At 37.3% G+C, this 27,500-nt stretch overlaps 3 protein-coding genes across 3 annotated transcripts in view; 2 read left to right on the forward strand and 1 right to left on the reverse strand.

Moving 5' to 3' along the window:
* The window catches only part of LOC144970733 (uncharacterized), a 78,600-nt gene that overhangs the window by 22,669 nt on the left and 28,431 nt on the right, over window positions 1-27,500 (reverse strand). The window lies entirely within an intron of this gene.
* LOC144971628 (uncharacterized) lies at window positions 2,325-8,318 on the forward strand. Its single transcript, XM_078912701.1, has 4 exons — window positions 2,325-2,353; window positions 5,052-5,196; window positions 7,486-7,604; window positions 8,291-8,318. The coding sequence occupies exons 1-4, from the start codon at window positions 2,325-2,327 to the stop codon at window positions 8,316-8,318; spliced, it is 321 nt and encodes a 106-aa protein (XP_078768827.1).
* Window positions 2,388-25,955, forward strand: LOC144970732 (uncharacterized). The gene is made up of 5 exons (XM_078910689.1): window positions 2,388-2,764; window positions 10,348-12,464; window positions 13,784-14,814; window positions 21,829-22,028; window positions 23,301-25,955. The coding sequence occupies exons 2-5, from the start codon at window positions 10,825-10,827 to the stop codon at window positions 23,526-23,528; spliced, it is 3,099 nt and encodes a 1,032-aa protein (XP_078766815.1). The 5' UTR covers window positions 2,388-2,764; window positions 10,348-10,824; the 3' UTR covers window positions 23,529-25,955.

A 27,500-nucleotide genomic window follows, 5' to 3' on the forward strand; every position in this document is an offset into this window, starting at 1 on the left:
ATGGAAAGATGTGAATTTCAATAGAAGAAAGTCTGAAAAAAAACCCAGCAAACATTTAGTCTGGTAACTGTTGTATTCTGGAAAAAACTCGTATTTAAAAATTTGGCCAGAAATCTCACCATTCAAATATCGATTGATTTAAATGACCCTCATCTTGGCAAAAACATTTTCAAACCTCTAGCTTTGCAAAGATAAATAGATAGATAGAGGATAGATAGATAGATAGATAGATAGATAGATAGATAGATAGATAGATAGATAGGTAGATAGATAGATAGGGGTTAAATCGAAAATCAATTGAAGAGAGAAGATAGAGGTGATTCTGAAGTGTGTAACGTTCGACATCATTTTAGTCACCTAGAAAACAACAAACTATTAATTAACCTACTCTATTTTCGATTTTTATATTGTAGGTATTAATCAATGTGAAAAAACTCCGATATATAATCACTACTATTCAATTTGAATTACTACCTTGGGCCTTATCATCGTACCAGCCCTCATAATTGTGATTGGTCCCAGCCAAGGGAGTAAATTATTTTTTTAATATTTCACACGGTTCTTTCCCTTGAATCATATATCGATCTCTACAAAATGGCGACAAAAGTACCATTTGTGATAGAATTTCACTATAATGCAGTATCTATAGAATGTATGAAGTTGACATCAATCAGCACTTTGTGCTTGTTTTTTGACCGCCTTGGGTCTCACTAATTTCCCCTCAATCAGGCTATTGATGCTAAAAGTTTAGGTAAAATAATCACACTATCCGCCAGCCGGATTTAACGCACCAACACAGAAAACAATGTGTAACCCAGAACGTTTGTAATCCCATTGATATGCGTAAATTAATAAGAACTAGTCACAAAAATGTCTAAAAATAATAACAAAGAGCTGAGTGACGTCGATTTCGTTCCTGCTATAAACGTTAATAGTTTCTGATTTATTTTGTGTGTTGATGCGTTTGATCTGGCGGGCAGAACCGATGAGTATTTAACATAAACGCATAGCATCGATTTGAAACTTTCGCTTTTGATAGAATATCAAGTCACCCCAATAGAGAGTAAAACCAGTCATCTGATTTTCTGGTTTCAGAGTGATGGTGCCTTATTTTCTTGCCCTAAATAAATGCTGGTCGTCAATAAAGGGCATCATCATCATCATCATCATAATCATCATCATCATCATCATCATCATCACCATCATCATCCCCATCATCATCATCATCATCATCACCATCATCATCCCCATCATCATCCCCATCATCATCATCATCACCATCATCATCCCCATCATCATCATCCCCATCATCATCACCATCATCATCATCATCATCATCATCATCATCGTCATCATCAGTTGATTGCTCACTGATTGGCCATCAGTGGGCGTGGTCAGAGAATCTTAGTGCAAGTGGCAGGAACAGATGACACTAATAAACTATCATACGAGTTGGCATCTCGCGTCACTCCTTAAAAACACGATTACATGTGTGTGTGTGTGTGTGTGTGTATGAGTGTGTGTGTGCGTGTGCGCGTATGTGTGTATGTCTATGTGTCACTTTGATTTTAAAGAAGACTTTACAAACAAAACAATAATTGATTCATTTAATTTAATTTTGTTTAAATACACCAAATACGTGATACTCGTAGGACAGATAAGCAAATGAACAACCAACTGAATCAATACTAATGATAATGATGATGATGATGATGGTGATGATGATGATGATGATGATGATGATGATGATGATGATGGTGATGATGATATCCTGTATACGTAGCGTTATAACTACCGAGTATATCAGACTACGTGATTTATAAAAAAAAAAACCCCCATAACACGTATTGTGCTTTTATATAGTCCAATTTCACTAGACGTGCTCAAGGCGCTTTGCAAAGAGTCCCTGGATAATAGCGACACGTAACATTATCATAATACTATGTTAAGTGTTGCTATTGGTTAGGGAGTCACTGGAAAGCACTTTGAGCACGTAAGTGGATTTTGCACTGTATAAATACTCAATGAAATCTCTCTCTCTCTCTCTCCCCTCTCTCTTCTAATAAATAAAATATATATATTATATATCTTAATATATATTCTCTCTCTTCATCTCTTCCTCTTTCTTTCTCTCTTCCAAATTCTCGCTCTTCACTCCCTTCACCCCCCCTCTCCCCCCCCCTCCCCCCCCCTCCCCCCTCCCCCTCCCCCCCCCCTCTCTCTCTCTCTCTCTCTCTTTGCCCCCCCCCCCTTCCCTCCGTCCCTCTCTTCTCACTCCCCATCTTTATCCGACTGGTTTTCAGTACATTCGTCTCTCTCACACGATGCTATTGCAACACAAACACATACATAGGTAAGTATATATAAGATGAGTGCTCACATTGACTGCTAACACCAGTGTTTTACCTGGCAGTGGGGATTTGAGATTGTCAAAGCCGTATAGAATGAATGAATATGATGTCACTCAGCACTTAGTTTTTGTTTTTAGGCCGCAGATGAGTGATTAGTTCTCAATCAGACAAACACGTTTAAGCTGAAATGTAGTTTTGTGTTGTTAACACGTTTTATCTGGCGGGTTGAGGTTGTGAGTATTTTACTTTAATGCTTACAATCAATAAATAAAATTAATAAAATTGATGTAATTGTGTTAAATCGCCAAATGGGTGATTAGTTCTCACTAAAGTACCTCTAACAGGCAATGGACGTTATAATATGTTACACATAGTTTTGTGGGTTGGTGCGATTGATCTGGGAGAATAAAGAGGTGAGTATTTTACCTAAACGCATAGCATCATTAGAGTATGCTTATATCATTCTCTCTTGACTACCTCCTCCAACTAGATCAAGCTTTTGGATAGAAACACGAGAAAGATAGGAATAGGATGATGTCACACCACTGTTTGCCGTTTAATTTTGCCAGCCAACGATGGGAACAGTTCGCCCAAAACTCGTACAAAAAGACATTTAAATCACACATTATAGTCTTACACATAGACACCTACGCGTGTTATTGTTTCAGATTGTATTTTTGCCATCCACAACTAGATAGTAAGTATTTGAATAAGCCGCACTGTATGATTGGTTCTGCAACCGGCGCAGTTACACGACGTGGTCATAGATATTCAAATAAAACTAAGCAATACACATCACGTCAAGTAAGTTGACAAAAAATGTGTGAGGAGGTGCATAAACCGTGCAATGTGTGGCCATTAACTCTCTCCTTATCAGCCATTTTTAGAATTTCCCCCGAAAATTCACCCCCACCCAACACAAAAATAGACTTTTCTTACTCAAACAAAAAAGTAACAAGTGTATTCTATAAAGAAGATTGTTCAGCAAAATGATGTCTACAACACAGTGTTTAGTACTTATAGCTGTAATCAAAGCATTTCTTTACAATTTGTGATGTACAAAAGAGATCAGAATGAGAAAATGGTCGGTTGCATCGTTACGAATGTGATGATTTTCCTATGGTTGGTAAGGAGAGTGTCAAATGGAGATAATTGTTGGTTTTTAGTTGTTGGTTTTTGGGGGGTTTTTTTGGAGGGGGGGGGGGGGTAACTAGAGTGTCTGGAAACAATATTCTAGGAATAATAGGGAGATTTTGGAAAAGAAAAATACCCAGGAGAATAAGAGGTTTCAATCAATTCCGAAACGCTGAAGCCCCCCGCCCCCCCCCCAGCCCCCCAGTCACGTTGATGTTACTGCCCTCTTGGTGAAAAGGGTAATATAATTATGTCAGAATAGATTGCTATTGACCCACACCCTGATGAAGGTCGTGCTAATGAAACTAATCTTGAATAATAAATATGTATTGTATTGCCACGGTGACACATTGGTTGAGCTTTTTGAGCGTTTTTATATGTGACACGCCGCCACAAAACGGTATTAAGTTGGGATGATCAAGGTGCTGAAAATAGAATCTATGACCAAAAACATCAGACTTGTGTTGAGTCCATGAATGTATCATTGAAGAAAAAAATATAGAATTTTAAAGTGCTGAAAACCAAAATTTTGTTTTCTTGACCAGTAAAGCTTAAAATTGATCTTTCAGGATCTTGTTCATCCCGACAGAATACCGTTTTGAGACGATGGGTCACATATAGCACAATATCCACTTAATGTGCTCAAAGCGCTTTACAAGGAGTACCTGACCAACAGCAATATGTAATAAGTAGAACGAGACATGACGCCTTTTAGGCGATATTACAATTTCTTCCGACTGCGAAAACGCTGTTAACGGCCAGGTACTCATTTTACACATGAGTACGGTGAGGGAATATGAGTAAAGAGCCTTTTCCAAGCACTCAACCATGAGCCAAGCGATGCTCGAACTCAGGACCTTCCGATCCGAAAGTAGTGGCATACCACTAGACCACATAGCCGCACAAAGTTAAGGCTAATGAATTTCATCTTGAATGATATAATGTATTGTATGATAGATCAGTTGGTAGGGCACTCGCTTCACTCGCAATCCCGGGTGCAGTCTAGATTTTTATCTGACCCCCGTCCCCCCGTCCCCCCGTCAAGTCATCAGTATTTGGGTAGCTGGGTCTGTTAGATCTGGCGGAAAGTACTTCGCGATAAATTAGCGTCCAATCCAAAGGGTAACAAGCAATTGCTATTGTCTGGTTTTTTTCAGGCTATAGAAACCAGGTAAAACTCCGGCTCCATAGGCACGACTTATTCTTATTATTAATGTTTTAAAAAATGGGGGGGGGGGGGGGGCTGGCAAGGTGGTTGAGTGGTTAAGGCTGATGAGTCTAATCTTGAATGATATAATATTGTTGTATTGGTATTCTAAGACTCCTTCCGCACTAGGACAAAACTGTCCCGGGACAAATTTGTCCTGTCCCACTGGAGAAAACTTCTATTCAAAAGGGGTTCCGCACTAGGACAGGACTGTCCCGGGACACACCTGCGCGAATGCATTATTTTTTTATTTTTTTTTACAAGATTCAAAAGTTTATTTGTAGGCAATTGTCAATATAACTCATACAAGAATATAATATTTTCATCAACAAATCAAGTAAATAAAATCAATAATAAAGCAAGGCAAACAATGATAGTAATAATGATAATAATAGTAATAATAATAATAATAATAATAATAATAATAATAATAATAATAATAATAATAATAATAATAATAATAATAATAATAATGATAATGATAATTATAATGGTGATAATAATAATGTAAAATCTTCTAATTAATAGATTAGTTATTTAATAGTTTGAATTATAAATTAATAATTTAAAAAATAAGTCCTTGGTACAACTCTAATAATTCACATTTTATGAATCAACATAAGATACGACATGACGATAATGATTTTTTTACACTGTACAATGGGATTTGTTTACATAAGATTTATATAATCATGAAATATTCTTATAGCAAGAGTAATATTATTGCTGCTGCTACTACTACAACTACTACTACTACTACTACTACTACTACTACTACTACTACTACTACTACTACCACAACCACTACTACTACTACTACTACTACTACTACTGCTGCTACTACTACTACTACTACTACTACTACTACTACTACACTACTACTACTACTACCACTACTACTACTACTACTACTACTACTACTACTACTAAAAACTACTACAACTACTAACTACTACTACTACTACTACTACCACTACTTCTACTATTACACTACTACATACTACATACAATACTACACTACTACTACACTACTTACTACTCATACACTACACTCTACACTACTATACTCTACTACTACTCTACTACTACTACTACTACTACTACTACTACTACTACTACTACACTACTACTACTACACTACTACTACTACTACTACTACTACTACTACTAACTACTACTACTACTACTACTACTACAAGTAATGGATGAAATAGGGGTTGCATATTTCTGTGCTTTACTACGTGGAAAAAAAAGACAAATTGAAAGAGAAAACAATATTGGGTGCATCCTTTAATGACTCAAAGATTGCTCAAGGGTCAATTCCGTAGACTCTATGGTGATCTCCGATCTTATCTTAAAATGACTTTCTTGGAATCACCTCATTTTACCCAGGTGCAAATGAGTACCAGTTCGCTGATGAAAGTAATCTTTGACGGACTAGCATCATTCAAGAGGATAATAGAAAGTCAGCATGGCTCGGTGGTACGGTCTTTGCTTCGTACCCGAAAGGCATCAGTTCGATCACCCGCTGATGCGCTGTGTTGCCTTGAGTAAGTCACCTCGCCTCAATTTGCGGCGCTGCACTGCGGCTAACGCCTGGGTTATACCTCGCCCTAGCTCAATTTGCGGCGCTGCATTGCGGCTGACGCCTGGGTTATTCCAGTCTTCCCTTGGAATAGACCCTCGAGAAAAATTTCCCCTATGGGATGAAAAAGGGAATTTTATTATTTTAAATTTTAAACTGTTATCTGTCTGCTCAACGCTACAGCAACATGGATAAGTTCCGGATTTATAAGCTTAGGAGGCAAGATGGCCCATGGTTAGCGCGTTGTACTCTGGACTCAGAGGTTCTGTGTTCGATTCCGATCGAAGCCAATTTGTACTTTCTAGAGCAAGAAAATTTACTCCAATCACTCACTCCATTCAGGTGTAAAAGGGTACCTGTCAAGCTGGGATAGTAATCTGCGATAGACTAGCGTCCTGTTCAAAGGTTTTCAAACAAATACGTTAATTGTCCGCTTCACGTTATTGAAACCGGAATAACTCCTGCCACCATTGGCTACAAGGCTCTAAAGGAGTTAATTTGTCTTACAATGAGTCCAAGTGGCTCAGAAGGACTTACTTAAAAATATTTTCATTGAAAATTCCCGAAATAAATAATGATAAAGATAATTGATCCCACAAGGTACCGAATAGATGTGCGACCGGTTTTAGACACGTTACTGCTGTGTCACAAAGTGTGACACTTCTTAAATTATATTTATAAACATACTTTTTTAAATTGCCGAAAATGTTTATGCTGCTATGCCTTCTGTACGTGGTTTCATCACATAGAATTATTTTTTGAATTGTTCTTGCTTTTTTATATTCAGAATTTAAATAAATAAATAAATCATAACTGTGAAATTGAATGTAAGCTTCAGTTTAATATACAAAAACAGATAAATGGACGTTTCGGGTTTCCCCTTCATCAACACATGATGAATTAAAAACTACAGACGAATGAGATAATGTGGTAGTGGCGTTGTTAAGATGCATAAACAAAAACAATGATGGGCAGGAAATTGTATGCTACTTTGTGAGGAAGCGCGAATTAAAACAGAGCAATAGAAATTTATAAAAGGTGCGTACTTAATTATGTTAAAAGAGGGGAGGCGGATAGGAACTGTGTAATGCAGTATAGAAGACAGTGAACTAAAATAAAGTGTGGACTATTGTTGGAAAATAAATACAATGGAATTGGAAATAAATACAAAATGTAAGGGATGTAGGTATTAATATATTAGTGGAATTAGCAGCAGCAGAAGCAACAGTAGTAGTAGTAGTAGTAGTAGTAGTAGTAGTAGTAGTAGTAGTAGTAGTAGTAGTAGTAGTAGTAGCAGTAGTAGTAGGAATGCAGAAAATAAAAACAGGCATTTCAATTTTGACACGGCGCCGCCAAGTCTGGGACTTTTTTGTCCTAGTGCGGAAGTCTGCTATATTTTTCTACTATCACAAACGATATGAACACGGGACTGGGACAGTCCTGTCCCGTTGATTTTGTAGCATTTCACAACGGCTTGGGACACAACGGGACTGTTTTGTCCCGTCCCAATAGGTGCGGAAGATTTCTCTAAATTCTATATGTTACAGATTTGGGACAGGACTGTCCCAGGACAGTCCTGTCCTAGTGCGGAAGAGGGTTAAGGGTTGGGAAGGTGATCGAGCAGTTAAGGCATTGCACGTCACCCGCCAGGTCCTGGTTTTTTTTTATACTTACGTCATTGAGCAAGATTATTAGTATTAGCTCCCGATTTGCTCAGTTGAAAACTATTGTTAATTCTTATATTTTCATATTCTCAAAAATAATCAATTTCAATTTCAAGAGAGAAACACAAGTTCTAGCCCGAGTTGAAAGATTCCCCGATTTAAAAAAAAGGAAATAGAAAGCATTACTTTAAAATTGTTTTAACTATATCGAAAATAACTTGTATTTTCAACGAAAACTATATCTGTTGCGATCTTTTTCACTATAAGGCGAAAATTTCTGAATCTATTGGAGAGAAAAAGCCAACAGGATCAAATCTAATTTATTTTTTTTAATGCCTATGACTTACAGGTCTTTGGAATCATATTTCTTCAAATGAGCAATAGTATCTTTATCATCAATCGCTGTTTTCAATAGTTTTGTAATGAGCTTTCAATATGCCCCCCCCCCTTTTCCTCTCTCTCTCTCTCTCTCTCTCTCTCTCTCTCTCTCTCTCTCTCTTTCTTGGTCCCCCCCCCCCTTCTGAATGAAAAAAGGAAACGATATATTCCTTCATTGTGTAAAGTAGACTATATCATCATTATCGCTGCTGCTAAAGTTTTTCTAACAAAAATCTATGGGTACAGTGCCAAAAAAAATAGAAAGGTAAAAACATCAGCACTAACTTGAAGCCTGTGAGCGGGAACTGAGCCAAAACCGCACTTGTGTCATTTTGTTCATGGCCATCCGTTGAAAAGGGTTTACTGTATCAATGATCTTCAGGAATAGATTGCGATCGCCCAGCAAGTAGCTCTTACAAGCATCAAATTGCAATTTCCACACTAGAACGAGTTTGGGGGGTCAGTAACAAGCGGTGACCGCCCAAAGAGCTACAAAGAGTCTCAAATTGCATAGTCCGTCGAGTGTGTTGAAGTTAAGGTTATGTGTCTAATCTACAGGGGTTTTTCTTTTCCAAAAGAACATGGCAAAATTATCACACGGTATTTTTTTTAAGTAGAAAAGAAATAGAAAAGAAAAAGAAAAGAACAAGACCGACGAGAGCAAACCACACACACTAACTTGGACACGTGTGTTATTACACACTTAAAAGTTTTCATTTCATGATTTGCGAGTATAAGTGCTTCTTTGTGCCGCGGATATCACAAAAAAGTATCAGGCTGTGGTCCACCGTATTGATTCTATCAGCGCTGTTATTCTATCTGTCATGTCATCGATACTTGCTGGAAGCGGCTGAAATAAAACTTTGCCTTCATCATCCCCCCCCCCCCCCCCCACTAGATAAAGTAACGCACAACGCATTTGTCACCAAATTCTTGTCCAACCATCCATTTACATTTGGCCATAATATGTCGTATTCACGTGATAGATCAGTTCTGTATTCATAACTTATTTATCTAATCTCATTCTGGCTGTTGCATCTTGCAATGATCGGGACAGATCTTTTTTTTTTTTAAATATATTAATATTACTTTTAATTTTACTGATCAACGGATATTTGAAACCAAAAATCAACACAATTTTAGCTAAACCAATTTAAATAAACTAACTTTGAAATTAGCAGTCAAAACTTCAGATTTTGAAATCCAAAAAACAAAACAAAAAACATTTCTGCGATTTTAATTGGTTTGATTATGAAAATAAAAATGCCTTCAATCAAAATATCCCGAAAAACAAACAACAATCTGGAAACATAGGGGATCTAAGAAAATAAGCAAGCATGTCATGTCAAAATTGTATAGAATCGGCGTGCACTTGTTTGCAGATCTGACAACCCAAATTGTGATGGGCTCATTATTGTAATGGAAAACTTATCAACCAGCTCAAAATGTTGTCTAATACAACGATGTTAAATGTATCCCACTATTGCATTCGATTATTCGACCTGCAAATATGGACTCCTAGAATCGAATGGATGAAGCCTCTTGGCTCTTTGCTATTTTTTGTGTTTAGACTGCCAGTTGAGTGATTAGTTCTCATTAATTCTTATAATTCTGATTATAGACACTTAATGGTTACACATAGTTTTGTTTGTTGGTTTGATTCGTCTGACGCCCATAACACCGATAAAACTAAGTGTAGTCCACAATCAGATCGGACTTCAGGTAACAACGTGATGTGTGATCTCATGTGAAGAACTTAATACTTCCTTCATTCCTTCAAAATTCCATCCATCCATCCATCAATCTCTTTCCTTTGATACCCGTTTTCTAATGAATTTAATGATTTGTACATTTGAATCTTCTTCTCACTACACAACCAAAAGGTATGGTATGTACTTATCGAAATGATTTTATCATCAATTCTATTTCACAAACCTTCAAACAAATCCAGTTTTCATTGTTCTATTAGTTTTCGTTCGTCACTCATAGAAATGTTAAAATTTAATAACTAATTTTCTGAATCTCCAGATAACTGGGTTTTAGGGACAGTGCTGAGCAATGGATGATATTTACCTACGACTCCATACAACAAGATGGCTGTTACTACGTCGGTAAAAACAAAACTAGCAAGTTAAACAGACTGACATAATTCCTACCCAAGCTTCTTGGACATCAAATTATGATGTCATTTCTTCAAAGGAATCGGACTTCAAACCAACGATGTGTCTCTTTAAATCATTAAAAATCTACATACAGGATATGAAGCTACTCAGAGAATTAATAATATCTTCTCAAATTATATGTAATGGTTAATGTATAAGCCATGTAGAACAATGGTGACGTCGAACTATTCTTATGGCTTTAGAGTTTTTTAAAATATTCAAAATATTCAACTTTAATTTTTAATAAAGGACAAAAATAAATATTATCATTACACGGTTTCATCTGAAAAATCCCCCACAGAAAATCTGTCGCATGAGCCACTCTCGATATAGATAGTCAAATATGACATGTGATAAAAGGTTGTTCTTCAACACGTCATCCATTTCACTAACAACTTTAACAAACATGGCGTGCATGCTGAGCATTGCGGTTGGTCAAGACATTTCTGGAACATCGGCAAACCGTGTCTCAGATCCATTTAGGCCTTTATCATCACAATTAGACCCATCAACATTAAGTCAAATTCAAATGACAAAACCAATTCTCCAATTCAAGACATATTTAAAAATAAAAAGTAAAACGGTCGTGAATCAGTTAAAGTATTTTAATCCCATGAAAGATTTTAACACAGAACATCGATATTATCATCGAAAATACAAAAGGGCAAAACGTGAAATTGAGCCTAGTTTTAGCATTCTCACAACGACACTTTCAGAGACAAACGAAAAATCGAGCATTAAACTTGAATCGTCATCTCAATCAGAAAGAACTTCCGAAACAGATCCAACAACAGAATATGAACCGACGTATGATACAGATACGGCATCAGAGGTAAATGAACCAATTTCAACAGAAACAATACTAGATACACAAACGACATCCCAATATGAGTCAACATCCCAGTATAAATCTAAAGCCACACTTGAAGACGAAAACATATCTGAAAAAGAACGAACATCAGAGTCGGAACCAACATCTGACTCACAATCGACATCTGAGTCAGAACCACAACCTGAATCAGAACCAACAGATGAATCAAAGCCCAAATCTGAAAAAGAACCAACATCGATAAAAGAACCAACCTCTGAATCAGAGCCAGCCTCTGAGAAAGAACCGACTTCTGAATCAGAACCAACGTCTGAAATAGAACCATCATCTGAATCAGAACCAACATCTGAAACAGACCCAACATCTGAAAAAGAACCAACATCTGGAAAAGAACCAATATCTGAATCAGAACCAATATCTGAAAAAGAACCAACGTCTGAATCAGAACCAACAGCTGAGAAAGAACCAACAGCTGAGAAAGAACCAACGTCTGAAAAAGAACCAACATCTGAAACAGAACCAACATCTGAAACAGAACCAACATCCGAAAAAGAACCAACATCCGAAATAGAACCAACATCTGTAAAAGAACCAACATTTGAAAAAGAACCAACATCTGAAACAGAACCAATATCCGAAACAGAACCAACGTCCGTAAAAGAACCAACATCTGAATCAGAACCAACAGCTGAGAAAGAACCAATATCTGAATCAGAACCAACAGCTGAATCAGAAGCAACGTCTGAAAAAGAACCAACATCTGAAACAGAACCAACATCTGAAACAGAACCAACAACTGAAAAAGAACCAACAGCTGAAAAAGAACCAACAACTGAAAAAGAACCAACATCTGAAAAAGAACCAACATCTGAAAAAGAACCAACATCTGAAAAAGAACCAACAACTGAAAAAGAACCAACATCCGAAAAAGAACCAACGTCTGAAAAAGAATCAACGTCTGAAAAAGAATCAACATCTGAAAAAGAACCGACATCTGAAATAGAACAAACATCTGAAACAGAACCAACATCTGAAACAGAACCAACATCTGAAACAGAACCAACATCTGAAACAGAACCAACATCTGAAACAGAACCAACATCTGAAACAGAACCAACATCTGAAAAAGAACCAACATCTGAAACAGAGTCAACATCCGAAAAAGAACCAACGTCTGAAAAAGAACCAACGTCTGAAAAAGAACCAACATCTGAAAAAGAACCGACATCTGAATCAGAACCAACATCTGAAAAAGAACCAACATCTAAAACAGAACCAACATCTGAAAAAGAAACAACTGAATCAGAACCAACATCTGAAACAGAATCAACATCTGAAAAAGAACCAACATCTGAAACAGAACCAACACCCGAAAAAGAACCAACGTCTGAAAAAGAACCAACATTTGAAAAAGAACCAACATCTGAAAAAGAACCAACGTCTGAAAAAGAACCAACATCTGAAAAAGAACCAACGTCTGAAAAAGAACCAATATCTGAAACAGTACCAACATCTGAAACAGAACCAACATCTGAATCAGAACCAACATCTGAAACAGAACCAACATCTAAAACAGAACCAGAATCTGAAACAGAACCAACATCTGAATCAGAACCAACATCTGAAACAGAACCAACAACTGAAAAAGAACCAACAACCGAATCAGAACCAACATCTGAAACAGAACCAACATCTGCAAAAGAACCAACATCTGAAACAGAACCAACATCCGAAAAAGAACCAACGTCTGAAAAAGAACCAACGTCTGAAAAAGAACCAACGTCTGAAAAAGAACCGACATCTGAAACAGAACCAACAAGTGAAAAAGAACCAACAACTGAAAAAGAACCAACAACCGAATCAGAAACAACATCTGAAACAGAACCAACATCTGATAAAGAACCCACATCTAAAACAGAACCAACATCCGAAAAAGAACCAACGTCTGAAAAAGAACCAACGTCTGAAAAAGAATCAACGTCTGAAAAAGAACCAACATCTGAATCAGAACCAACATCTGAAAAAGAACCAACATCTGAATCAGAACCAACATCTGAAAAAGAACCAACATCTGAAACAGAACCAACATCCGAAAAAGAACCAACATCTGAAAAAGAACTAACGTCTGAAAAAGAACCAAGTTGAAAAGAACCAACGCGAAAGATCAACGCCGAAAAGAACCAACATCTGAAAAAGAACCAACATCTGAATCAGAACCAACATCTGAAAAAGAACCAACATCTGAAAAAGAACCAACATCTGAAACAGAACCAACAACTGAAAAAGAACCAACAACCGAATCAGAACCAACATCTGAAATAGAACCAACATCTGAAAAAGAACCAACATCTGAAACAGAGCCAACATCCGAAAAAGAACCAACGTCTGAAAAAGAACCAACGTCTGAAAAAGAACCAACGTCTAAAAAAGAACCAACGTCTGAAAAAGAACCAACATCTGAAAAAGAACCAACATCTGAATCAGAACCAACATCTGAAAAAGAACCAACATCTGAAACAGAACCAACATCCGAAAAAGAACCAACATCTGAAAAAGAACTAACGTCTGAAAAAGAACCAACATCTGAATCAGAACCAACATCTGAATCAGAACCAACATCTGAATCAGAACCAACATCTGAAAAAGAACCAACATCTGAAACAGAATCAACATCCGAAAAAGAACCAACATCTGAATCAGAACCAACATCTGAAACAGAACCAACATCTGAAACAGAACCAACATCTGAAAAAGAACCAACATCTGAAAAGGAACCAACGTCTGAAAAAGAACCAACATCTGAATCTGGGAATGGATCTTTGCCAGAGGCAACATCAGAGGTCGCACCAGCTTCCGTCTCGGAGGCTAATTCTGAACCAGAGCCAATGTCTGAACCGGAGCCCGGCCCTGCTTGGCCAGAACCGGAGCCGGAATGGAACTCTGCTCTAGATGCATGGGGCGCTTTCTGGGACTTTCACGTTGTTTTTTTCTCCTTAATCTTTCTACTGGTCGCAATTTCAGCTTTCCTTGTAACTGTTTTATCAATTGCGGAAAAAGGATGGAGAAACTGCAGTAAAAGCGTAATAGCCCTAGCCGCTATGACATTTTCGTGTTCTTTTACACGATTCATTTTTCTCTCGGTAGACGCCTACGGCCATAATCAAAGAGTTGATTTCTATTTCTCCCGAATCATATTCTCTCTGGGTATTCCCGGGTTCACCTCGTCGTATCTTAACCTTGTTCTCATCATTCTTGACACCACGAAGGCAACAACGGGACCTCCTCGGTTTCTGAAACTCCCTTTTATTTTGAAAATGTATTCGTTTCATCTCAGTCTCGTGGTGGTTTCGGACGTGATGGTAATTCTGCTAGAGGAATGGTCTAAGTACATGTTGTTTTTATGTCAGATATTCTTTGTGCTCTACGGATTCGCAACGTCGTTTGGATTCGTCTACTCAGCCCAAGCCTTGAAGAGGAATCTTGCAGCTTCAAAACACTCTGAAGGTAATTTGCTAAGTTACAAAGGCATAATCTAAATATTACACAAGCTTTTTGATAGTTTAAAAAGTGTTATATCTTTGATTTATCTGCTTTGAGATTTGAACATTTTTATAAGCATAAAAATTGACAAATTTCAGGTCAATTTTCCAAATGTAGACACGAAAGAAATAAGACATAGACCTGTTTCTTTTAGATAATATATTAAGCTATCAAAATACTAATTATCATTGCTATTAGTTCATTAATTATTTTTTAACCTTTCTCAATAAAAAATAAACAATAAACAGTAATAATCCAATATGGCCGCTAAACAATTCCAATGTCCTTAGTAACGGACGAGTTTAACAGTTTTAGTTTAAAAGCCCTTTGTTTCCTGAGAAAGACTAAATTTTCATTTTTGAAATTTAAATTCTTTGATTACTATCGATGGAAGAGGGAAGAAATACAACTGAAGTTCTAAAATTAAAATGAGCTGAACACCACGGGTCAAGTGAGTGGCAGATAAGTGGTGGATGAAAGAAACGGCAGTTTGTTGACAAACGCATTCTTCCATTTGGGCATAATATAAGATAAAATAAGTTCACCGATATTGATTTATTTCAATAATCCATGAAAACATATTTTACAAATCTGCAATTATGCCACTTACGTCGTAAGAGTACATAACAATCATACTCTTGCTGGTAAAAGCCAATCTGCCAACTCATTCCCTGCTTCAAATGACCGATCATTATGCCATAGTAGATTTTCTAATTAATTAATAATCCTTGGAGTCTAAGGGTGTTAGCATTACCCCATGATTATTTAAAACGGCCGCAAGTGAATCGTATATCAATCTATAAAAATAATGTTATATAATTATTTGGATTTGCCAGTATTCTGTGTTCGATGGCAAAAATTTAACATTGGGTTTACGGAACAATTTTGGCCCCCAGCCCTATTTTTTAAAGAAATAATAGAAGAAACGAAATTGACGTCACTCAGCTCTGGGTCATTGTTTTCAGACAGCCATTATGGTGATTATAATTGATCACTAACTTATATCAATCAGACGATAATTTCTAAAGTAAGGGATATTTTTCGTGTATTGGTACGTTATATCCAACTGGCGGATGTTGTGAGTATTTTATCTAAACGTATAACATTAATAGATTTATCTCTCACCTTCGTCTTGCATCAGGTAAGTATAAGAACGGTTTTATCAACGTTTGTTTATCAGGAGATGGATTCCCAGCCAGATTGTTATATGCCAATAATAGACAACGAATGTGATATGTAAAAAAAAAAAAAAAACCCAACAAACTGATTCCAATCTCATTGGAAGTGTAAAACTACTCTTCCGGAGGACTGAATAAATATCTTCTGGTTTCAGAGTGTGGCATTTTATTTTCTAGTTTAACTATATAATGTCGGTCGTCAATAAAAACCATCCATCGTCGGTCTTTTACGTGCCGTAATTTTTAGAATCTGACTATGCACCCTGCTACTAAAATAGTTATGCCATCCTACGATTAAATATAATATAACCTGTTCAATATTAGTCCTTCGAAGGACTGGTTACACACTACCAAGGAACCTGGAACCGGAAAAGTAAAGTGTGATTCGTCATGACATTTCTTCCCTGTTGTTGCATTTTGGATGAAAGTTTGATTTCAGTCTTTTCGATCGTTAAATGGCGTCTCTACGTTCGTTCGAGTAAAAAACGTTGTTGCGTTGCCTGGTTATAAAGAAAAAATGTGATTTATGAAATTATATGTAAATACTTTGAAATTACCGTAAATTGATTAATTGTATCCATTCTTTAAAACGCTGTGTCGATTATGGGCTTTTTTTTTTCTTTTCACCTTTTTTCTTTTCTTTATTTTCTGTTTTTTTTTAAAGGACTGTGTTGGTCACCTATTATATTCCTATCGTATTGTATTGGACAGCGTGGCTCAGCGGTATGGTCTTTGCTTCGTACCTAGAAGGTACCGAGTTCGACTACCCGCCACAAGCAAGTCACCTAGCCTTCGCTTACTTTGAGGCTCCGCACTGCGGATTACGCCGGGTTATCCCAGTCTTCCCTTGAAATAGATCTTAAAGAATAATTCATATAAATACAATATTTCTAAGAGGTTGATGATTTCTACCAATTAACAAAACCGACGTGCACTTATTTGCTGGTCTGATAACCCAATTCATTGTAATGATTATCAAAAAATGACGCAAACATTGTCTATTAAACAATGTTAAACTAGGCCCATAATTGCGTTCGGATGTCAGACCTGCATGTATGTGCACGTCGAACAAAACTAATATTATACAACTGTTAGAACACAATAAGCCTCACTATTGATGCTATACGTTTAGGTGAAATACTCACAACACCCATCGGCCAGAACAAATATACCAACACACAAAAACTGTGTAAACTTTAAAACGTCTATTGTCTGATTGACATGATTCAGCGAGAACTAATCAATAACAGGCTGTCTAAAAATAATAACAAAGAGCTGAGTGACGTCAACTTCGTTCCTTCTATTGAGATACCCGCCCGTGTGTAAATATTGCTCAAGACACTGGTCAGGTGGCTGGTTCACGATAAAACAAACACATCCAATGCCATAGGTATTGGTTCAACATCAGTTCTCCCATTAAATGGCTCATCTCCTCAAAATGGTATTATGTTGTGGTGGCCTAGATGCTAACAATTTGATTAATATTCAAAGAAATAAGACAAGGTTTAAAATTTCACATTTTGTTGAGGAGAATGAATATCATGCATTAACTCACTCAATCCTAGAGATTTTTGCTACTTTTCAAGATTGGAAAAAAAAGTATTAAAAATGAGCATGTACATAGATAGTTTTATTCAACCACCATTAACATGCTAAAACTAAAACTAAAAAAAACCAGTAGCTTTGATACTACGCCTATAATTTGTCTCAGGAAAATGTAATAAATAGGCAGTTGGGTAAAAGTAACCCCGGATAAACTACGGATATAGTCGGTGTTAAGGTTGAGTGAGTTAAACTATTTACTTACTTATTACTTACGTACTTATTTACTTACTTACAAGCCAGGGTCGTCCTCAATGACGTTGGCTGCCGCGCTCTGCGATGACAAATGTTTGCCCAATCCTCACGCCTGCTTACGGCATCGCACATCTCTCTACCATACATCCCTGTCCATTCCAGGATATTTTTCACATAACTGGACCTCGGTCTTCTTCTTCCTCGTCTGGCCTTCATTTTTGTTTACTGTACAGCATCTTCCGGCATTTGAGACCAAAAAGCTTAATTTCCTTAAACTTCTTAAATTGAAAAAAACCCCTAATATTTCACATTTCCTGTCAGTTAAATCTCAAATTCCTTTTGTCATCTGCTTAATCCGACATAATACGTTTTGAGGCGATGGGCCACATATTAGATTTCAATAAAATCACATTAGATACTAAAAAATTAATTAAGTACCAAAAACAATTATGAAGTTAAAACGATTGTAAAATTGGAATTTCGCGAAGTGTAGATAAATATTTTGTAGATACGAGGTTTCTATTTTAATATCAAGGATGGGTATCTTTGCTTTCCAAATAAATGTCCATTGAAATCTATTGAAATCGATACGTGATATTGGATTTAACAAATATTAACAGCGATTATCGATACCACACTACAAAACAACTATTTTAAACGAGATCAGGTATCTTATTATTATCTTTTAGCAGCCTGGGTTCGAATCTGTTTTGTTTGTTTTTTGTTTTTAAGGGTTTTACGGCGCTTGCAACACATTTAGGTTATATCAGCGCCAGTAAAAAGGAAGAAAATGGGATAGTAAAAAGTTCTAGAATTACAATTGAGGCATCCAAGAGAAAGTAAGACATAGGGGAACTGGGAACAAATAGGGATCAGATGTAGATTCCAAGAGCATATCACCAATGTACTTTGTTTGAGATCACTTATAAGTCTCATCCGGACACAAGAACAAAATCCAACAAAGAGGAACACACTCAAATGCTTACATTATACATTAAAAAATAACAAATATACTAATACATAACAGAGAGATGATTTACAAGGAAAAAAATATCATCTCCCAAAACAATAACTATGCATTTGACTGTTTCCCTCCCAGCCAGGACTCCGACCAGGGCCAGGAAAAAAACCAAGTAATCTCATTCCAAGACAAAGACAGAAAGCATGTTGGAAAACAGATATAAGGGGATAGAAGACACAGTGTGTACCTCCCTGCCCACTATGGGAGGTCAGGATCCTCACCCAGGGGTTCGAATCTCTTTGTCTAAAACTTCCCTTTTTCCTCTAGGCCACTTACAATTCTCGTTGCTAAATTATAATTGTGCTGTAGCAAAAAAACGATAGCTCAAGAAAATAACGGCCTCTCGAAATAGCTAAACCAAAGAAATAATTTTAGATTGAAATGTTATGTAAATAAAGGATCAAATAGGTTGAAAAAACTCCCATTAAGAGGGTTTTGTCACCACAGCCCGTTTGTGTACTTAGTGTCACTTGTGTTTCTTGTCTTTTTGTTAAACGCGTTCTGGATGGACTCGTGTCTGTTTGTCTTTAAAGATTTAACAGCGCTTGCGATACATTTTAAATCATTTCAGCGCCAGTAAAAAGGAAGAAAATAGGATGGTCAAAACAGTTATAGGTTTACAATTAAACGTACACAAGAAAAAACTAACAAAAAGGGTTCCAATGGTTCAAAATGGGATTATATATAAATTCCAAGAGAAAACTATCAATGTACTTCGTTTGAGATCACATAAAAGTGTCATTCAGACAAAATCACATGTCCTCACTTAGAGGAATACACTCAAATGTTTACAAACCAAACAAAAAAATACAAACAAACAAAAAAAGAAAGAAAAAAGAAAGAAAACAACAATGCATGACAGAGAGCTGAGTTGCAAGGAAAAACAAATATCGTCTCCAAAAACTATAACTATACACTTGACTGTTTCCTTTCCAGTCAAGGACTCGGCCCGTGTTAGATATGACCATGGGATTGCTCTCTCTCTCTCTCTCTCTCTCTCTCTCTCTCTCTCTCTCTCTCTCTCTCTCTCTCTCTCTCTCTCTCTCGGCGATTGATGGGACAGCTCCGTTACACAACACGACAGTTGACACATATAGGGGCTGAACATAGAGGAATTCCCATGATAATCTATCTAATCAGAAATTCCCGTAGGAATCTCTGATCAATGCCAAACATTATCACTGAGGGAGGGGGAAGACTGTGAACAGCCTAAACAGTAAAGCATTCATCTCCAAAACAAAAGAAAAGGTTTCGATCCGTTTTTGGCCGTTATATTTTAAATTAATTTTGAAAGCCTTTATTCCTCCTTCAGTCCCACTAGAATTGGGGTAGTAACTGGGTCTATTCCAGTTGGCAGAATGTATCTTACGGGAATATACCGTCCTTAACAAAAAGCCAAAAAGGGGGTTTGCAAGAAATTGTTCCTGTCTGTTTAAAGCTGCACATACCGGGATCAGCTCAAACTCCATGAGTCAGGGTTCTCTTGGACTACATTTTTGTGCTCATTTGGACTACAAACACACAGACACATAAGACAAGCACACGCGATTAACACAAAAATACAAAATGTACATTGGGTGTTATTTTCTCTTTCGAACGCTGCCTTTTGGAATAATGATATAACATCATATATCATATCACATCAGTAATGGGGCTTTAAAATGGACCAAGTGTTCCTTTAACACCCTTAAAACATAAGTAACAATACATCGTGCACGTAAGAACGCCGCCATTATAAGAAAGAAGCAATTTATCGCAATGACACAACATTAGCACCACAACTTCCTTTACTTAAAGAGGAATTTATGATATTCAGTTTTGCAGGCAGAAAGAAGCTTGTGTAACATATCCGTCTTATTTAAATATATTAACTTCACGCACATAAATAAACACACGCCCAAAGACAGGTCTACAAGCTGGAAAACATATGTAGTCTCCTCATGATTTACAGATCTGATAACTCAACATATTATAGGCTCATTGTTGTAAATGAATTAAGCTCAAACCAACGTACCATGTTGTTCACTACAACAATGTTAAATCAAGCTCATAATTGCGTCCCGTCATCAGACATGTAAATAAGTACACGTCGGCCACAAGCACTCCTCTATCCATCCATCTTCCCGCCAAAAACAACCACTCACGACCTTGACTTTAAATGCATTTTTAACTCGCGCCACACGCTACACTTCCGGTTCCCTTTCATCTTCCGATGTCGTAAATCTTTTTTTGTTCAGACAAGGAACATGACACAACATTAAGTAACGCTTTACACCGCCCCCCCCCCCCCCCTTCCCATCCATACACCAGAAATGCCAAAACATTCCCCATTGCTGTGTACTTGTTTATAGGTGTCCAAGGCACACTTATTTGCAGGAATGATAACCCACGTTGTTATGGGTTCGCTGTTGCGACAAAAAAAAGCGACTGGTTTCGTCCATACAAGGAGGTCCCGATAGGTGGGTTTGTAGAGCACTCACTTCACGTGTAAAGGGACCGAGATCGATTTCCGGTGAAGACGAGAATATATTTTTGATCCCCCTGTCTATCCAGAATTGATTGGGCCGCTGGATCTGCTAAATATCGGCCCATCGAGCTGGAGTTTATCCCCGTGTCTTTAGCGTGAAACGGACAACAGCAACTGCGTGTTGTCCTTTTGATAGGACGCTGGTCTATTGCAATGTATTTTATGCCAGATCTAACAGTTCCAGCTGCCCAATCGCTTTTGAATGGACAGGGGGGGGGGGGTGTCAGAAAAAAAAAAGAAATCGATCTTTTCGTATGAAGCGAGTGCTTTACCAAACTGAGCTATCCGAATCCCCCATGACGTAGATTTACAATACAAGATGTACACCGAGTAATGATGCATCATACACCAAAGACCGCGGTCATTATAAGAGGGAAATAAGCAATCATCTCCTTCTTGTATAAATCTACTGAAAAATCTTACATATTTTTCCGTGTGTATAAATTTCCTTCCAGATCCAATGCGACCCAGGCTACAAGTCCTACAAAAACTGGCCTACACTTCTGGTGCCGTGTCCTTCTGCCTGGGGGTTCTAAACCTGTACCTGGCGTCAGGGGATATGGGAATCTTCACGGACGATGACTTTGTGGAGGCTTGGCAGTGGATTCTCGTCAACACCGTCGCCAGGGGGATGGAGGCCATGAGCTGTACTGTAGTGAGTATAGCTGTATGAGCTTTTGTGTTATAGTAACAACCCGAAGTGTATTTATGTGTAGGTCTATGGTAACTCAAATTGCTATAGGCTCATTTCGTACCTATACATAATTTGCGGACGCGAAAGAAAACGAATAATCTATCGGTGACGTCATCAATCAGTGATTTATTCTGATTGATGACGTCACCGATAGATTATTCGTTTTATGTGGGTCGATGTGTACTTATTTGCAGGTCTGATAACCAAATTGTTATGGGCTCATTGTTGTAATAGAAATACTCTCATTCCAACGAAAAATACTGTCCATTACAACAATGTTTATGGAGCCCATAATTGCTTTCGGCTATCAGACGTGAAAGTATGTGCACGTTGTTGACATCATCATCATCATCATCATTATTATTATTATTATTATTATTATTATTATTATTATTATTATTATTATTATTATTATTATTAGTATTATTATTATTTTTTATTATTATTATTTCATTCTATTTAGTTATTCATTTTGATTATGCTAAAATTTAACCAAAAGTACACCGAATTCAGTGTTTACAATTTTACAATGACGACCATAACGACGACGGCGAACGATAATGGTTATAAAGATGATGATGATGCTGATGATGATGATGATGATGATGATGATGATGATGATGATGATGATGATGATGATGATGATGATGATGATGATGATGATGATTCACAAAATAGACGAAAAAAGAGACGAGACATCAGTTATTGAAACAGGCGTATCAGGACCTATTCATAACATTTCAATATCATTCATATCATAATCACTAATTATTAGTCTATGTCGAGGTGATTTGGGTGCTAAAAATTGAATTTCCAGTCAAAAATACGACACTTGAGTTTAATTGTGGGGCTATGTGGTATGACACTCACTTTCGGATCGGAAGGTCCTTGGTTCAAGCTTCGCTCGGCGCAAAGTTGAGTTCTTGGAAAAGGATCTTTACTCACATTCTCTTACCGTAAAATGAGTACCTAGCCCTTAAATGCTGTTGTCTCTGTCGGGAAAAAAAATGTAATATCGCCTTATAGGCGTCATGTCTTGTTCTTCATATTACTTGTTGCTGTCAGTCAGGGACCCCTTGTAAAGCGCTTTGAACACGTTTAGTGAATATTGCTCTATATAAATGCTCAAGTTAAAAGAATGTTTTATTAAGAATTTAACAGTGGGCATCTTACGCATTGCGACATAGAACTGTTATGAGGCGGTGGCTTATATTATTTATTCTTCTATTTCAGGTTTTGGTTGCCTTCATGAACACCGCCAAGGCAGAGATTTTCCGCCAAGGCATTCGCAAGTACGTCAGACGGTGCAATCGTCTCGTCCGGGGGTCAAAGGTCGGAGACGCCAAGGTCGTGGAAATCAAGGTCGAGGACACGACGGACAGCGTGACACAGACGACCAGAATCCGAGAACAGAACGGCGCGAACAAAGAAATCACGACATCAATGACAGAGGAAGCTTAAAGTGATTTTTTTCCCTATGCAGTCGGTCAATTTAGTATGAAGTCAGAATTATAGGTGATTGAATCAATTGTATCAGGAGTACCTAACTTTTAAAAAATCTGAATTGCCCTATGATATAGCACAGCTTTTGTCACAAAACGTGTATAGAAAAGGGATGACACGGGATTAGAAGTAGGTAAGTGCTCGTGAAACAATTCATGCAAATCGTCTCCAGGAATATTTGACACACGACTCGCCATGGAATTTACAGTTTCTTCCCTGTATGTGGATTGAGAAGTATATCTATCACCCAACAGACATCAAAACCGACTTGCTGTTACTGGTACAGTGTTAAACTTTGTTTTACCCGTCTCAGCCCTTGATAATGCAAAGAATAGGAGCTGTTGTGCGGCTATGTGGTCTCGTGGTATTACACTCACTTTAGGATCGGAAGGTCCTGGGTTTGAGCCTCACTCGGCGCAAAGTTGAGTCCTTGGAAAAGGCTCTTTACTCACATTCTCTCAACGTACTCAGGTGTAAAATGAGTACATGGACGTTAACAGCGTTTTCTCTCTCAGAAAAAAAATTGTAACATCGCCTAACAGGCGCCATGTCTCGTTCTACATGTTACGTGTTGCTGTCAGTCAGGGATCCATTGTAAAGCGCTTTGAGCACATTTAGTGGATATTGCACTATAAAAAATCTCAAGTGTTTTGGGTTGTTTTTTTTTTTTTGGTACTATTCCAGTGTGTTTGGTTACAGATCATCTTCATCAGTTGGGAGCATGATAATTCTGTTCCTTGGCCTTTCTATCTCCAGATGTCCTTCTTGCCTAACTAGAACTTTCAAACTTCTTTTTTCCGCCCATGAAGGTCCAATCTAGAGCCTGTCTGATCATACCTGGAGAATTATTTTTCCGATCCAACTCTATTTCTGTGCCATACATTTTCTCTTATTGGTCTATGATTGGCTATCAGTCTGCGTTTACTATTCATTGACATTTGAAAATTAAATCAGAGTTTTAAAAAAGGTGTTTTCTCATTTTAAGGCATCAATTCTTTGCTTGGTCTTGTGTCAAACTGTGTTTCTCTCTCAAATATTATTGCCTTCAATGTGTGTTTGTTGTTTAAAGATGGGTATTGGTTTTGTGGGATCGTCGCTGAGACATCCACGCCTGGAAAGGTAATCCGTCCATTCTTTGTTCGAAGCGATTTCTACATCATACTTGCCTCTCATTCTTCTTCATAATTTACAGATATTGGATTTCCACCCTGTTTTGTTTTGTGATAGTTTCACCAGCACTTCCCAAGAATATCTCATTTTCTATATACTTCTGGTAATTGACCTTCGTCATATTATATAAATGCTTTCCTCAGAGCTCCACTGCAATGATACGCCTCATTTAGCCTTTTTGAGACATTTTATAGTTAATTATTTTTGTTAATTAAGCCGAGAGTTAATATTTCACGTTTAATTAAGCCTTTCATATCCATCAAAATGGTTAAAGTAGATTATTGAGCTAGCGTTCATATAAGGTCATGTAATAGATAAAAAAATAGAAGCTGTGCATCCAACATTATTTTTCTATTGAATTCAGCTTTCCAGCGTAACAATACGTCGTACGCATAGGGGTGTGACCATTATAAGACAGAATATGTTTTTAATTTTTGCTTTGACAAAATGTTGGCACCACAGCCGTCATGACTTTAAAAAGAATATAAGATCTTTAACGGTGGACGCAAAAGGACGTTCGTTTTATTCCCAGGTTTTGAGATTTTTTTAAAAGCAAGATGAGGGACATTTTAATCAATCAATATTTGAAGGACGAGTTTTCTGACCCCAAATTTTTAATACTTGTTTGTCGAGAGTACGGCTATATTGTTGTCGGCCTGGAATTGGTGTAAAAATAATTGAATGTTATTTGGGAGCACTCGAAAATAAAACAATGTCCCAGTGGTATCATTTCGGAGAGTGTCTACGTGCACTGAAGAGTACAACCGCTCCGTGCTAAGACTTTTGCCGTGCAAACATTTTTACACTAGCACAGTGCCGGCTAAGGCTTACGACATTTCATTGGGGTGACTTTGCCCCAAGAGGTGACTTTGCCTCTATCGATTTGGACAAATAAGATTATATTTAGTGTTGTGACAGTTATTATTTCTTTTGATTAAAAATAATCCAAGTAATCGAACAAGGGAAATGCCTGCAAGAAGCCTGGGAATACTCAAAATGCTCCAGGACCCTTATCTTGACAAAAACTCTCAAAACTGGTCCCAGGACCCTCATCTTGACAAAAACTCAAAACTGGTCCCAGGACCCTCATCTTGACAAAAACTCTCAAAACTGGTCCCAGGACCCTTATCTTGACAAAAACTCTCAAAACTGGTCCCAGGACCCTTATCTTGACAAAAACTCTCAAAACTGGTCCCAGGACCCTCATCTTGACAAAAACTCTCAAACGGTCCAGACCTTATCTTGACAAAAACTCTCAAACTGGTCCCAGGACCCTCATCTTGACAAAAACTCTCAAAACTGGTCCCAGGACCCTCATCTTGACAAAAACTCTCAAAACTGGTCCCAGGACCCTCATCTTGACAAAAACTCTCAAAACTGGTCCCAGGACCCTCATCTTGACAAAAACTCTCAAAACTGGTCCCAGGACCCTTATCTTGACAAAAATTCTCAAACCAGAGTTGAGAGTCTTTGCCAAGATTAGGGGTCATTTAAATCGATCGATATTTGAAGGACAAGTTTTCTGGCCAAATTTTTAAATACAATTTTTTTTCTGAGTACGACAGTTAACTGGTTAATCATGAAATGTTGTTAACAGAGCATGTTGACCTTGCCATATTTGTATACTTTGTTTACGTAAATGACGTGAGCATCACTCCTAAGACAAAACTTAGGTTAGCCTGAGTAGTAGTATAATATGTGAATCATAGCGTCAAACTGGAATTATGTCAATGTGAAGCGGATCTCTAAATGTAAAATGTGACCCACTGTCTCAAAACGGTATTATGTTCAGTTGAACCATTGGTCCAAAAAGAAAAAGTAATTTAAACATAAAATGACCCCAAAAATGTGAAATTTTAGATTGACTTTGGTCATTCTTCCCAATACGACATAAAAACTTTACATAAATCTGATATTTACCATGAATTTTATTTTTAGTTACAACATTATACTTTTTAGAGGCGATGGGCGACATTAAAATTAGAACGGTACAAAATATAAAATATTGGGTTTATGCTTTTCATAAAATAGTATTTACTCTACTCAATAAGTCATATAAACTTTACTCAAGGTTCATATTTTTGACAATAAAGTCAATTTTCACCATCAATATCAAGGTAGTCCTTCAGTGAAATTAAACCCACGGAGCCGAAGTTTATCCCGGTTTCTATAGGTGAAACGGACAAAAAACAACTGTTTGTTTTCCTTTGGATACGACTCTAGTTTATCACAAGTACTTTCAAAGATCTAACAGACCCAGCTACCCAATCACTGCTGGATGGACAAGGGGGTCTGACAAAAATCTCAGGATCGATCTCGGGGTATGAAGCGAGTGCTCTATCAATGGATTTATCGGGATCATAGGTATCAAAATCACTCTGACCAACTACCTTCTTGACTTTAGACTCCAAGTCAAGGAAAGCTGATTTTTGGAAGTGGTATATTTTTTTTCTTGTATTTTTCTTTCAGCTTTATCTGACACTGTTTCATGCACGTCTTTTACCGATTTTTGTGAACGAGACCATGCCCTATGGGCATTAATTATAAAGAAGAATTATTTCCTGTTGCCTGTAGAAATTGTTGTTATGATGTAAGTGTGACATATCGATATTATTAAGTTGACGTCAATCAGATCTTCATTATTGCTTTTTGCCATCCGCGTCTATGAGTAATTCTCACTAAACTGTATTAACCAGACTATAAACGTTCAAGGTGACACATAGTTTTTTTGTGTTGGCCCGTTATACTTCCGGATGGCAA

The sequence above is a fragment of the Berghia stephanieae genome, chromosome 4 (assembly GCF_034508935.2).
Source record: "Berghia stephanieae isolate SIO BIC M18660-M18661 chromosome 4, UCSD_Bste_1.3, whole genome shotgun sequence".
NCBI classification, from domain to species: Eukaryota; Metazoa; Mollusca; class Gastropoda; order Nudibranchia; family Aeolidiidae; genus Berghia; species Berghia stephanieae.

What these genes read in the sequence shown, in the direction of transcription:
- LOC144971628 (XM_078912701.1), top strand. Translation starts at nt 2,325, where the DNA reads ATGCTATTGCAACACAAACACATACATAG. An exon ending in CAACACAAACACATACATAG is followed by an intron (nt 2,354 to 5,051) that starts GTAAGTATATAT and finishes TCAATAATAAAG; the next exon opens with CAAGGCAAACAATGATAGTA. An exon ending in ATTATAATGGTGATAATAAT is followed by an intron (nt 5,197 to 7,485) that starts AATGTAAAATCT and finishes ATTAGTGGAATT; the next exon opens with AGCAGCAGCAGAAGCAACAG.
- LOC144970732 (XM_078910689.1), top strand. Translation starts at nt 10,825, where the DNA reads ATGACATGTGATAAAAGGTTGTTCTTCAACACGTCATCCATTTCACTA. An exon ending in AGCTTCAAAACACTCTGAAG is followed by an intron (nt 14,815 to 21,828) that starts GTAATTTGCTAA and finishes ATTTCCTTCCAG; the next exon opens with ATCCAATGCGACCCAGGCTA. An exon ending in AGGCCATGAGCTGTACTGTA is followed by an intron (nt 22,029 to 23,300) that starts GTGAGTATAGCT and finishes CTTCTATTTCAG; the next exon opens with GTTTTGGTTGCCTTCATGAA.